Source organism: Gobius niger, assembly GCF_951799975.1.
Source record: "Gobius niger genome assembly, chromosome: 1".
NCBI lineage: Eukaryota > Metazoa > Chordata > Actinopteri > Gobiiformes > Gobiidae > Gobius > Gobius niger.
Window position 1 is genome coordinate 72,117,375 of NC_136852.1, and position 13,361 is coordinate 72,130,735.

The 13,361-nt window shown below is 37.5% G+C and overlaps 1 protein-coding gene across 1 annotated transcript in view; it reads right to left on the reverse strand.

Annotated features, from left to right (window-relative positions):
• The window catches only part of LOC306977861 (MLX-interacting protein-like), a 47,513-nt gene that overhangs the window by 14,284 nt on the left and 19,868 nt on the right, over positions 1–13,361 (reverse strand). The window contains 6 exon segments of the mRNA XM_079576300.1: positions 7,016–7,110; positions 7,236–7,325; positions 10,904–11,147; positions 12,430–12,471; positions 12,537–12,623; positions 12,691–12,776. Of these exon segments, the coding sequence (XP_079432426.1) occupies positions 7,016–7,110; positions 7,236–7,325; positions 10,904–11,147; positions 12,430–12,471; positions 12,537–12,623; positions 12,691–12,776 (644 nt within the window).

Sequence of the window (13,361 nt, forward strand, 5' to 3'; positions counted from 1 at the left end):
TGCCCGTCTGTGGCAAATGATTAGGAACAAACAGTGGTGAAAGTGGAGACTCAGATCTAGGGCTGTTCAATTAATCGAAATTTGATTACGATTTCGATTACAACAGTAAACGATTACAAAATTAGCATAATTGCAAAAAATCGATATTTTTAATTTTGGGATTTTTGCCATTTTTTTGCTGGATTTTTGTCTTTTTTGCTGGATTTTTGTCACTTTTTTGCTGGATTTTTGTCATTTTTTTGATGGATTTTTGTCATTTTTTTTGCTGTTTTTTTGTCACTTTTTTGCTGGATTTTTGTCATTTTTTTTGCTGGATTTTTGTAATTTTTTTGATGGATTTTTGTCACTTTTTTTCTGTTTTTTTGTCACTTTTTTGCTGGATTTTTGTCTTTTTTGCTGGATTTTTGTCACTTTTTTGCTGGATTTTTGTCATTTTTTTGCTGTTTTTTTGTCACTTTTTTGCTGGATTTTTGTAATTTTTTTGATGGATTTTTGTCACTTTTTTTGCTGTTTTTTTGTCACTTTTTTGCTGGATTTTTGTCACTTTTTTGCTGGATTTTTGTCATTTTTTTGCTGTTTTTTTGTCACTTTTTTTGCTGGATTTTTGTCATTTTTTTGCTGGATTTTTGTCACTTTTTTGCTGGATTTTTGTAATTTTTTTGCTGGATTTTTGTCATTTTTTTTGCTGTTTTTTTGTCACTTTTTTGCTGGATTTTTGTCTTTTTTTGCTGGATTTTTGTCACTTTTTTGCTGGATTTTTGTCACTTTTTTGCTGGATTTTTGTAATTTTTTTGATGGATTTTTGTCACTTTTTTGCTGGATTTTTGTCTTTTTTTGCTGGATTTTTGTCTTTTTTTTGATGGATTCTTTTTAAAGGCAACAAATAATCGTTTGAATAATCGTGATTTCAATTATGACAAAAATAATCGTGATTATTATTTTTTCAATAATCGAGCAGCCCTACTCAGATCCACATTAGGCCCATTTATGAAAGGCTGTGCATAGATTACATGTAACGTGTGTGTTATATGACTTAACTGTATGAAGTATAAACTGCTGACGTGTAGTGTTTACCTTTTTAAATATCTTACTGTGTTGTGTTGTGTGAAATGTGTCGCCTCCTGTGGACACGCGTTTTGCAATAACACTAAACAAGGTGTCTGGTTTGTCCATATCAAATAAACAAACAGAGCAATAAGAACAATTTCTAACGCTGGTTACCGAGACCACACCAATCCACTGTTTATTAAAGCCAAGATTCTAAAACTTCAAGACATGATAACTTTTAAAACTGCGCAATTAATGTACAAAGCTAAAAATAAGCAACTACCTCTAAAAATTCAGCGGTTGATTTCTGAAAGAGAAGGAAAATATAATTTAAGGGGCTTGGATCACTTTAAAATTGCCCACGCCCGGACATCCAGAAAAAGTTTCTGTGTGTCCGTTTGTGGTCCTAAAATATGGAATAAATTACACGTAGACCTCAAACCATGTCCAAATATCAGACAGTTTAAATATCAATACAAAGAATGGATATTCTCTAAGTATCGGAAGAAAATCTCTGACTTTTCATGTTCAGCTGTTGCAAACCTGATGTTGATTGGTAGTGTTCACACTGTATATGACAACTTGATTTAGATCACAGTGCTCAAATTACTGTTTTAAGGAAGCCTAAAAAGTATATAGAAAAAGAGACTGACAGTACTTAAAAGGGGTGGGACTAAATAAGTGTTTACTTCCCCCACTCCTTTTCGGACAGCCTAATCTCAAAGGTGCAAAAGGTAAAACAAAATTGTTTGTACTAAGATGTAAATGTATTGAGTTGCACGTCTGAAACTGAGCTCACAACGGCCACAATCATGGCATGTTGTATTTTGAGGTCGTACGAGTTTGTGTTTTTATGTTTTGTTTATGGTCCGAATAAAAGATTATTCATTCATCATTCATTCATTAAACAATATTAATTACTTTCATTACCATTTTACAGAATAACACTGCTCTATGTGTTAGAGCAACAGCCAGTTCTACCCAGGACAGTTTTAATTAAAAAGTTGGTGAATTTTAGGCAAAAATTTGCTGTTTCAAAAACTGTGATAATTACTTTCCACCCCCCCGAAAAAGCAACACATGTTTTTATAGTTGTAATTAGACTACTTTTATTATTTATTCTATTTCTTTATTGTTTTTTTATGTACTGTCAAAATCCTCTAAGTGTTTCCCAGTCAAAAAAGCCCTAAATGTGGGATAACCTCAGATGCTCTGTGGTTAGTGCTAGATCGTCTGCCCCGGAGGGACAGTCTGCTGGGAAAACGTGAGATATCATGACACAAATTAAGGTTAGGGCCAGGGAAATGGTTAACCTCTTAACTCCCGCCTGAACCAAGAGGATGTTTTTCCTCACGTCATCAGATTTTTGTTCCAACATTTTTTGTTGGGTGTTCAACTCATTTTTTTGTCACATTTTTGTAATTTTTTCGTCCATTTTTTTGTCACATTTTTATCACATTTTTGTCATTTTTTCGTCAATTTTGAATCCATTTTTTGTCACATTTTTGTCATTTTTTTGTCGTTTTTTTAAAATCAATTTTTGTCCTTTTTTTGTCACATTTTTGACATTTTTTCATCAATTTTTTGGTCATTTTTTTGTCATTTATTTATCAATTTTTTGTGACATTTTTGCCACTTTTTCATCAATTTTTCGTCACTTTTTTGTCACATTTCCATCATTGTTTTCGTCTCAGTTTTGTTGCTATTTTCACAGCTTTTTTCCAGAAGCTTTTGGATTGGGGTAAAGCCAAACTGGAGAAAATGTGCTCGGTTCAGGTGGGAGTTAAGGGGTTAACCTTAAGGATTAGGATTAGGATTATTTGTATTTTTAGACAAACCAACTCATAGATCTATACAAAATCACAGCAGACCGTCCCTCCGGAGCATACGATCTAGCACTAACCATGCTCTGTCCCCTCAGCAGAGCTTTGGTCTCGCTCTGATCTGGAGTCAGACTGAGCCTCTGTGTTCATGTAGGTGTAACAGAAGGAGAGACTGACCCTGGATCAGCTCCACAGCTCCTTCTATCACATCATCCTCCTGCCGCGGCTGCAGTCAGACGTGGTCATTTGCTTCTTTATTATTAGCTGATTATTTTTCCTAAATCTGATCAAACCGAATCCAGCGGCTCATGTCATACGTGTGCGTGATGTGATAAATGAGACAGAGCGAGAGCCTGTGTTGTAGTTATGGGAGGTGATGAGATGAGCCATATTATAGCTTGGTACGATATGCTGGCTTTGAGAATCTGGCAACCCTGGACACAGACTCCAGACTAAGCTTCAGGCAGGACTCGTGACTTTTCTGTTGCTTTTATACCGGGCAGCAGGGGCGCAGCACCAAACTCTGGGCCCTGGGTACAAACTATCTTGGTGGCCGTCATGTCACTGCGGTGCTGAACGCGGTGTGTGGGCTGAACCATTTGGCACATTTTTAAAAGGGGTGTCAGGTAGGGCTGCTCGATTATTGAAAAAATAATAATCACGATTATTTTTGTCATAATTGAAATCACGATTATTCAAACGATTATTTGTTGCCTTTAAAAAAATCCATCAAAAAAAGTGACAAAAATCCAGCAAAAAAGTGATAAAAATCCAGCAAAAAAGTGACAAAAATCCAGCAAAAAAGTGACAAAAATCCAGCAAAAAAAGACAAAAATCCAGCAGAAAAAAGACAAAAATCCATCAAAAAAATTACAAAAATCCATCAAAAAAAGTGACAAAAATCCATCAAAAAAAAGACAAAAATCCAGCAGAAAAAAGACAAAAATCCATCAAAAAAATTACAAAAATCCATAAAAAAAAGACAAAAATCCAGCAGAAAAAAGACAAAAATCCATCAAAAAAATTACAAAAATCCATCAAAAAAATTACAAAAATCCATCAAAAAAAGTGACAAAAATCCATAAAAAAAAGACAAAAATCCAGCAAAAAAAAGACAAAAATCCAGCAGAAAAAAGACAAAAATCCATCCAAAAAATTACAAAAACCAAAAAATTAAACAAAAAAAAAAAATAGAAAAAAAAAATTATAATAATATCGTAATCGAATTTCGATTAATTGCACAGCCCTAGTGTCAGGGCCCTGAGATATTATCCATCATTATTGTTTGTGCAAAATTCTGTGTAGAACAGGGGCGGACTGGGACTGAAAAACAGCCCTGGACTCTGACCAGCCTGGCCCAAATTAGTGTAACTGTGCACTTCCACAAATACATATTTCAACCTCTTACCCTTAACATTAACGAGTGCATTTTCCCCAGTTCGGCTTTTTATTATTATTTTTTTTATTGGTATCATTAGGGCTGTGCAATTAATCGAAATTCGATTACGATTTCGATTACAACAATAAACGATTACAAAATTAGCATAATCGCAAAAAATCGATTATATATATTTTTTTCCATTTTTTTAAATTATTTTTTTCAAAAAAAAAAAAATAATAATTTATTTTTCACGTTTTTTTTTTCTAATTTTTAATTTTTGTCTTTTTTTGCTGGATTTTTGTCAATTTTTTGCTGGATTTTTGTCTTTTTTGCTGGATTTTTGTCACTTTTTTTTGCTGGATTTTTGTCACTTTTTTTTGCTGGATTTTTGTCTTTTTTTTAATGTTTTTTTGTCATTTTTTTGATGGATTTTTGTCTTTTTTTGCTGGATTTTTGTCACTTTTTTGCTGGATTTTTGTCACTTTTTTTTGCTGGATTTTTGTCTTTTTTTTAATGTTTTTTTGTCATTTTTTTGATGGATTTTTGTCTTTTTTTGCTGGATTTTTGTCACTTTTTTGATGGATTTTTGTCATTTTTTTGATGTTTTTTTTGTCATTTTTTTGATGGATTTTTGTTATTTTTTTAATGTTTTTTTGTTATTTTTTTAATGTTTTTTTGTCATTTTTTTGATGTTTTTTTGTCACTTTTTTGATGGATTTTTTTTAAAGGCAACAAATAATCGTTTGAATAATCGTGATTTCAATTATGACTAAAATAATCGTGATTATTATTTTTTCAATAATCGAGCAGCCCTAGGTATCATCAGCAAAAAGAACGGGAAAGGTGGTCGTAGAAACAGAAGCAAAATCATTAATATAAATAATAAATAATAATGGTCCCAAAATTGACCCTTGTGGTGCACCATACTCCACGGATTTCCTTTTAGATTCATGTTTTTTTTATACTGGGCTTTACCCAAATCTAAAAGCTTCTCGACTGGAGAGCAACAATGTAAACACCTCATTTGAAAGCTAAGACCTACAAAAGTGATGGAAACTTTTCGTCACGTCGCCACATTTTTGTCATATTTTTGTTGTTTTATTAATGATTTTTTTCCGTCATTTTTTGTCCGTGTTTTTCTCATGTTTTTGTTGACTTTTCATCCTCTTTTTCTCGCTATTTTGATGCTTTTCTTTTTAGCCTTTAGATTTGGGTAAAGCTCGGTTGAGGCGGGACTGGTGGCCCTTCTGTGCTCTTCCAGAATGGACATATGGCCAGTCCGCCCCTGGTGTAGAACCATTGTATTTCAGCCCGGTTGTTCAGTTCTTATAGTATCAATTATGAGGAAACTTAGAAAGTACAATACAGAACGCTTTTTGCAGTATTTTTGAGGGCCCCTAACCTGCTCTGGGCCCTGGGTACTCAGCACCCTTTAGTTTATGTCCGTAAACTTTAGGATCTCATGATAAACGCCGTTAGATTGAGGGGGTTTCTGGTGACATCACAGCGTTCTAAAGGCCTATACTGTTATATAGAGGAAACATTATTTTGTCTTTGAGGAAATTTTTGGTCTTGTACAGAGAGATCATGGACCAGTGACTGATATTAACCCCTTAACTCCCACCGGAACCGAGCACATTTTCTCCAGTTTGGCTTTTTACCCCAGTCCAAAAGCTTCTGGAAAAAAGCTGTGAAAATAGCAACAAAACTGAGACGAAAAACAATGATGGAAATGTGCCAAAATAAGTGACGAAAAATTGATGAAAAAGTGGCAAAAATGTCTCAAAAATGTCACAAGAAATTGACAAAAATTGACGAAAAAATGACAAAAAAGTGACAGAAATGTGACAAAAAATGACAAAAAAAATGTCAAAAATGTGATAAAAATGTTATAAAAAAAATGACAAAAATGTGATAAAAAATGACCAAAAAAATGACAGAAATGTGACAAAAAATGACAAAAAAATGTCAAAAATGTGGTAAAAATGTTATAAAAAAATGACAAAAAAATTGACAAAAAAATTGACAAAAATGTGATAAAAAATTGACAAAAAAATGACAAAAAAATGACAAAAAATTGACAAAAAATGACAAAAATGTGACAAAAAATGACAGAAATGTGACAAAAATGTGACAAAAATGTGATAAAAATGTGATCAAAAAATGACAAAAATGTGACCAAAAAAAGACAAAAAAATGACAAAAAAATGACAAAAATGTGACAAAAATGTGACAAAAATGTGACAAAAATGACAAAAATGTGACAAATAAATGACAAAAATGTGACAAAAAATTGACCAAAAAATTGACCAAAAAATGACAAAGAAATTGACAAAAATGTGACAAAAAATGACAATAAAATGAGTTGAATACCCAACAAAAAAATGATGGAAAAAAAATCTGATGACGTGAGGAAAAAGATCCTCTCGGTTCAGGCGGGAGTTAAGAGGTTAATAATTTTTCTAATCCATACATTTTGTTTATAGCTACGACTGTGAAAATCTAATCTGTTAATAGGAAAAACTGACTCCTGCCCCCCCCTGCTGGGTCCAGTGACATCACATTCTAGAACCTGCAACCCAGCAATTCCTCCAGCTTCTCTCTGAAGAGTGGACTCCAGCGCAGCTTCAGTAAATCAATAACCCTCCCCCCCCGTACACTGGGATTCTATTCTACAGTTAAAGATTAATACTTTTAGACGTGATGTTAATGATGTGTCTCTACATTAACCCCCCCTCAGCCTCGTGTGGGACAGAGTGTTTACCTGTGACGGGGAGATGCTGCTGGGCAGAGAGGGGACGGATGAGGCGGTGGGGGGGGCGGAGGGGTAGGCGGGCGGGCGGAGGCTGTGAAATAAGTCTGGAACAAGAGTGTCTATGTTAGCGTCAGGTTAGTGGGACCGCACGACCTCGGGGTTAGCAGAGGCGTGAGCTCCGGTGCGGCACTACAGCGCCCTCTACGGGAGAGAGGGGGGGGACGGTCACCTTGGAGGGGGTCGAAGGTCTCCATGAAGCCCAGGTTCGGCTGCAGGGGGATGAGGCCCGGCTGGATCATGTCGGCGTTGCCCGCGTGAGCTGTGGGAGGAGAAAGATGATTATGAGATGAATGATAAATGATAAACAGTCACATTTAGAGTCGCTTTTCTCCTTCACGGCGCAGATATCTCACGAGGCTGTGCATGAAGTGACTGATATTAACCCCTTAGCACATTTTCTCCAGTTTGGCTTTACCCCAGTCCAAAAGCTTCTGGAAAAAAGCTGTGAAAATAGCAACAAAACTGAGAAGAAAACAATGATGGAAATGTGCCAAAATAAGTGACGAAAAATTGATGAAAAAGTGGCAAAAATGTGATAAAAATGTGACAAAAAATGACAAAAATGTGACAAATAAAAAAAATGACCAAAAATTGACCAAAAAATGACAGAAAAATGACAGAAATGTGACAAAAAATGGACAAAAAAAATGACAAAAATGTGACAAAAATGTGATAAAAAAAAATGGACAAAAAAAATGACAAAAATATGACAAAAATGTGACAAATGAGAAAAATATGACAAAAAATGACAGAAATGTGACAAAAAATGACAAAAAACGACAAAAATGTGACAAAAATGTGATAAAAATTTGACCAAAAAATTACAAAAAATGGACCAAAAAATGACAAAAAATTTGACATAAATGTGATTAAAAAAAAAATGGCTGTGCATGAAGTGACTGATATTAACCCCTTAACTCCCACCGGAACCGAGCACATTTTCTCCAGTTTGGCTTTACCCCAGTCCAAAAGCTTCTGGAAAAAAGCTGTGAAAATAGCAACAAAACTGAGAAGAAAACAATGATGGAAATGTGCCAAAATAAGTGACGAAAAATTGATGAAAAAGTGGCAAAAATGTGATAAAAATGTGACAAAAATGTGACAAATAAATGACAAAAATGTGATAAAAAATTGACCAAAAAATGACCAAAAAATGACAAAAAATGACAAAAAATGACAAAAATGTGACAAAAATGTGACCAAAAAATGACACGAGGCTGTGCATGAAGTGACACATTTTTACAAGGTGGGATTTGGAAAGTCAAATACTGTGTTTTATGAGGTGGGACTTGGTGTGAAATGTGTGAGAACCAGTAATTTGATACCACGTTATGACAGATGTGCGTCTGCTGAATGTACATCGCTCCTGATATACGTGATATTTCCCATTAACCTGTTAACCCCCCCTGCACACGCACAACAGTTATTATCCAGGTGTCCAGGCATTACCCAAATCTTAAATGAGTAAATGAGGATGTAAAGGCAACAAGGTGCTCCGAAAAAAGCATTCAAAAAAGTTACAAAAAGGCAACAAAAACGTGACAAAGGTGACCACTGTACATTTTTTCTTCACTTTTTCATTGTCTTTTGGTCACTTTTTCCATTGCCTTTTTCTGTTTCTCTTTTGTGACTTTTTTGTCATTTTTTGTGACTTTTTCAGCCTCATTCAAGTCTCGTTTTTGTCACTATTTTGGTTAGTGATGCACGATAATGCCAGTTTGACCCGATAATTACCATAAATCAATGTAACAGCTCACAGTTGTGCCCAAAATGTATGAACTCTATCAATAAATACACAAGTGAATAAATATAGATCAAATAATGAGTTTTACTTTTTACACTCAGGAATTGTTAGTGAAATACTGTCTATATTCCAGTATCGTAGCTGAGTCTAGACATCCTCTCTCTCTGACATAAGTGATGCCAAATCCGTGCCTGAGACAGATTCAAGTTTGATTAATAACACGATACGATACGATCGCACCAGAGCAAGACTTCTCTCGTTCACAGCTTCGATCGCTGGGCTGTCGTCTTTATTTTAACAGGAATACGAAGTTAAACATCGGTTTAGGACCCGCTCTCCGCGCTTCGCAAACTCCTCGTCTTTTCCTTTTTTTGTTGCAGTGAAAATGTTGAAGTGACTTCGATGTAAAAAGTAAAAACCTCTTCCCTCACAGAGAGTAATACTGTAATACTCTGTGTGTTTCAGCTCCGGCTGCAGGAGGAGCGGGACGGTGGAGCTGCTGGAGCTGCAGATTCATTTTAATTTGAGCTTATAATTATGGGGCAAATTATCGGCAAAACATTTTATTGGCTTATCAGGGACGGCGTCAAAAAATCAGATAATTGTTGAAAATGATCAGCGGACGATTCTGTCGCGCATCAGCTTTTCGATCTGGGTAAAGGCAAACTGGAGAAAATGTGCTCGGTTAAGGAGGGAGTGAGTCATTGTAAGGACATTTTCTCATCAGTAAAATCAATATTGGATTTGAACATCTGTTTGACAATTGAAGAACTACATTGGTGTTGACAGTGTTGGGAAAGTTCATTTTCTACATGAACGAGTTCAAAGTTCAGTTCACAAATGTCAATATAAACTAGCTCGTTCATAGTTCATTATTGTTTATAGTTAATAGTTCGTTCATAGTTCCAAAAATGAACTAGTTCATAGTTCTTTTTTTTTTTTTTTTTTGCTGCGAGCTGTTATTCAGGCATGAGAACAGATCAGGTGAATCAGTGAAAAGGGTGAGAAGTATATTATATTCCATATCTTAAAGCAACAATCTGATGTATTTTGAGATGCATTTTTGCCAACCTTGGGAGAGCTGGAGAAATGAGTCAAACATATTATGGCCTCCTCACTTAGTGTTTTGCAGCTCTGTCATGTCACTGTGTTAGGAGTGGATTTTGGATATCTTTGCTAATCATATTTCATAATATTATTATTATAATTGTTTTTGAGTTTAATTGGTAAATTCTTAGTGGAAAATGAAGCTACAAATATTCAATTGCATTTGTGTTAATTTGGTAAATTAATCATGTGAATAAGATTGTTTTAGGAGCTAATTTGTAGTTAAAAAACTCCACATTGTGGCTTTATGTAAATGAGTGGCACCGCGGAGGAGTTTGGAGCGACAGACGTTACACAAGGGAAACTCGCTTCGTAACCTCACACTGTGGCTGCTGCGGCACCGTGCGGACCCGCTGGTTACCGGTGTGCCAGGGCCTGTGCCAGGGCCTGTGCCAGGGCCTGTGCCAGGGCCTGTGCCAGGGCCTGTGCCAGGGCCATAAACAGCAGAGACACCGCCACAGGACTGGACACAGTCGGGCCGTGGGCGCGGAGCCGAGCGAGCGCGAGCTCCACCGTGGACCCGCCAGAGTTTAGAACCGCTGGTGAACTCTGACGGCGCGGCGAGGGTTTATAATTACATTCACTGATCCACGGTCTTAAATCACAAAAAAAAGAAATCTGGCACCATGTTGAACGAACGTAAATAGAACGGGAATGCCGTTCACAGAGAACGTGTTCATGGTTTCGTTCATCAGGCAGTAACACTCATGAACTTTTGTTCACAGAGCGTGTTCAGGTTCATCACTGGGTGTTGATTATCTTTGAGGATGGAGAATGTTCTCAAGTTTACATTGGACTTGTTGTATTTTCTTTTTAGAATGTATTTTATATGTATGCTTTTAACAAAGACCTCAGGAAGACGAGCTGGCTGTAAAGCTAATGGGGATCCTAATAATAAACTGAACTAAACATGAATGCACAATCCTTCATAAAACCAGAACATATAAGATGACGCCCCCCCGTCACAGGACAGCCCCTCCTCTCACCGATCTCGCGGGGGTTGGGCCAGGCGATGTGCTGGTGTGAGGCCAGCGTAGAGAAGAGCGTGTCGCTGAACTCGGACATGAGCACGTCCATGTCGAACAGCGGGTCCATCTCCATGGGGGCGGGGGCGCTCTCCAGGCTCCTCCGGGGGACGCGCCGCATGACCATGTCTTCATCCTGGTAAAGGGGCAAACGAAGCATGTCTGGAGACACTTCCCCGAACAGACACAACTGCTCCTCTGGGTCCTTCCATGGTGCAACGACACACACAAACACAGACACACACAGACACACAGACACACACATGCAGGGGTGAGTCCAGGCCAATGGGCAGCACAACATCTCCAGATGCCATGCACACATTAAAGATGGATCAAATAGTATCTAACCATATAAATGTCTGAGTCCATAGAGTCATTTGAACCATTTTGCATTTAAAATAACTTACATTTGAGCAGCATCAGCTTCGTGGTTGTATAAGCTACACAGCGGCGGAGTGATCTGCTAGAAAATAGTCCCTCAAAATGAGATCATTCATGTGATGCAGGTCAGTTATATTCCAAACATGATTCTATGGACACAGACATTTACATGGTTAGTCTGGTGTTATAAGTGATTAGCCTCAGGTGCTCTGTGGAGCGGGTCACACTGTTTTTAATGCAGGCTAGCTGATACCATAGACATGCACTAGCCTTACATTAGCCTAGCACCACGAAACTCTTCAAATATAAGAACTGCATGAAATACAAAAAAAAATAGATCCATAAATCAGCAACACTCTGGATAACTAGGAGATGAGGCCCTATGTCAGGGGTAGGCAACGTCAGGCCCGGGGGCCAAATCCGGCCCTCCAGCACAGCACCTCTGGCCCTCAAGATGATTTTGAGTAACATTATTACACAAATCAGAGAGTACTTTTAACATTATTAGAGTTAAATGGGAGAAAAAAAGGTGGAAACACTGTCTATACACCCAATTAGGTCATATATTATGTAGTTATTCTCTTTTTTATTGTTGTTCCATTACAGAGGCCTATTTCAAGACATTCACTACAGCCATTTTGAGAGACATTTTATACAAGGCAGTTATTCTAATTTACTGCATTTACAGACCAACAGAAGGTTTGGTCATCATTGTAGTGTGATATAGACTGGTGCTGTGTGATTGAAAAAAGCAGAATACCCCCTCTTTAAAAACAGTGTGACCCGCTCCACAGAGCACCTGAGGCAAATCACTTATAACACCATATAACACACCTTATAACTAACACTAACCATATATCCAATATCCCTTAAAATATGACGTATAACAAAGTAAAAGCAGCGAAAAAGTCCACTTTGCCGACCACAGGTCCATTAACCTGTAACTGAATACAACTCCAAGCTCATTTCTTTTGGGATGGAAGCAGCATGAATATTGTTAAAAGCCAATATCTCCCAGTTAGTAAGTCTCCTTTAATATCAGTGTTGTAGGTGGTGAGCTGTGGGTTAGTGAATGACTTTAGTAACTGTGGGACACGTTCATTTACCTTGAGTAAACTTGAGAGGTCGTCATCCTTGTGCTGTTGTAACTAAAATGCAAAATCGAGGTTAGATTCACCAATAAGTAATAAAACACAGTCATATAAATGCTTACCCTTTTCTTAAAATACGTCCTCCATTTGTGATACTCTCGAATGACTATTTCTATTCGTCGCTTCCAGCATCGGCCCTCGGTGATGGCCTGCAGGACACACGGAGCAGACGTGTTCAGCCGAGGAGCCAAACCCGGCTCATTAAACACACCATACCTCTGCGGGGCGATGGACGTCCAGCTCTATGTTCCCGTCCAGGGGAGTCACAAAGTGGCACACGGGGTTCTGCCTCTTCTCCACATCTGTGCAAAGAAAACACTCCTCTTAAACAAAGCTGTGGCCGCGTTCAGGAAGGTCAGAACATTCTAGAGCTTAAACTGTGGAGGAGACGACAGGGCTGAATGCAAACAGAAACATTAACAATTAAAGCCATATATTAACGAAACACATGCAAATATCTGCAAACAGATCATTGGTGGAACATCTCTGAACGTGTTTCGTTGCCAACTGTGTCTCAGACCAAATGGCTTTGGGGCCAGATCTTCCAAGGACAGAGCAAGTCCAAACTCTTATCTTGCATATCACATATCTCACAGCTTTAGCCGCTGGTGAGAGGGCGTCGCTTATCAAAGAAAGAGGTGGACTCAGAGCACTGACAGCGCTGCTCTTTATGGAGGCCTTCACATTACTTTCCTCTTTACATTGCGCTGCCTTGTATTACAGGTCTGTTTACAGCCTTTGGTCGAACTATAAAAAAGGAGCTTTGCAAAGGCTGCAGGCGGCCTATGATGACGCTCTGTGTGAGCTTCTCAGGAGGCCGAGATGGACCAGTGTGAGTGAGACTAGAGATGCACCGATACCAGTATCGGGTATCGGGCCGATACCAC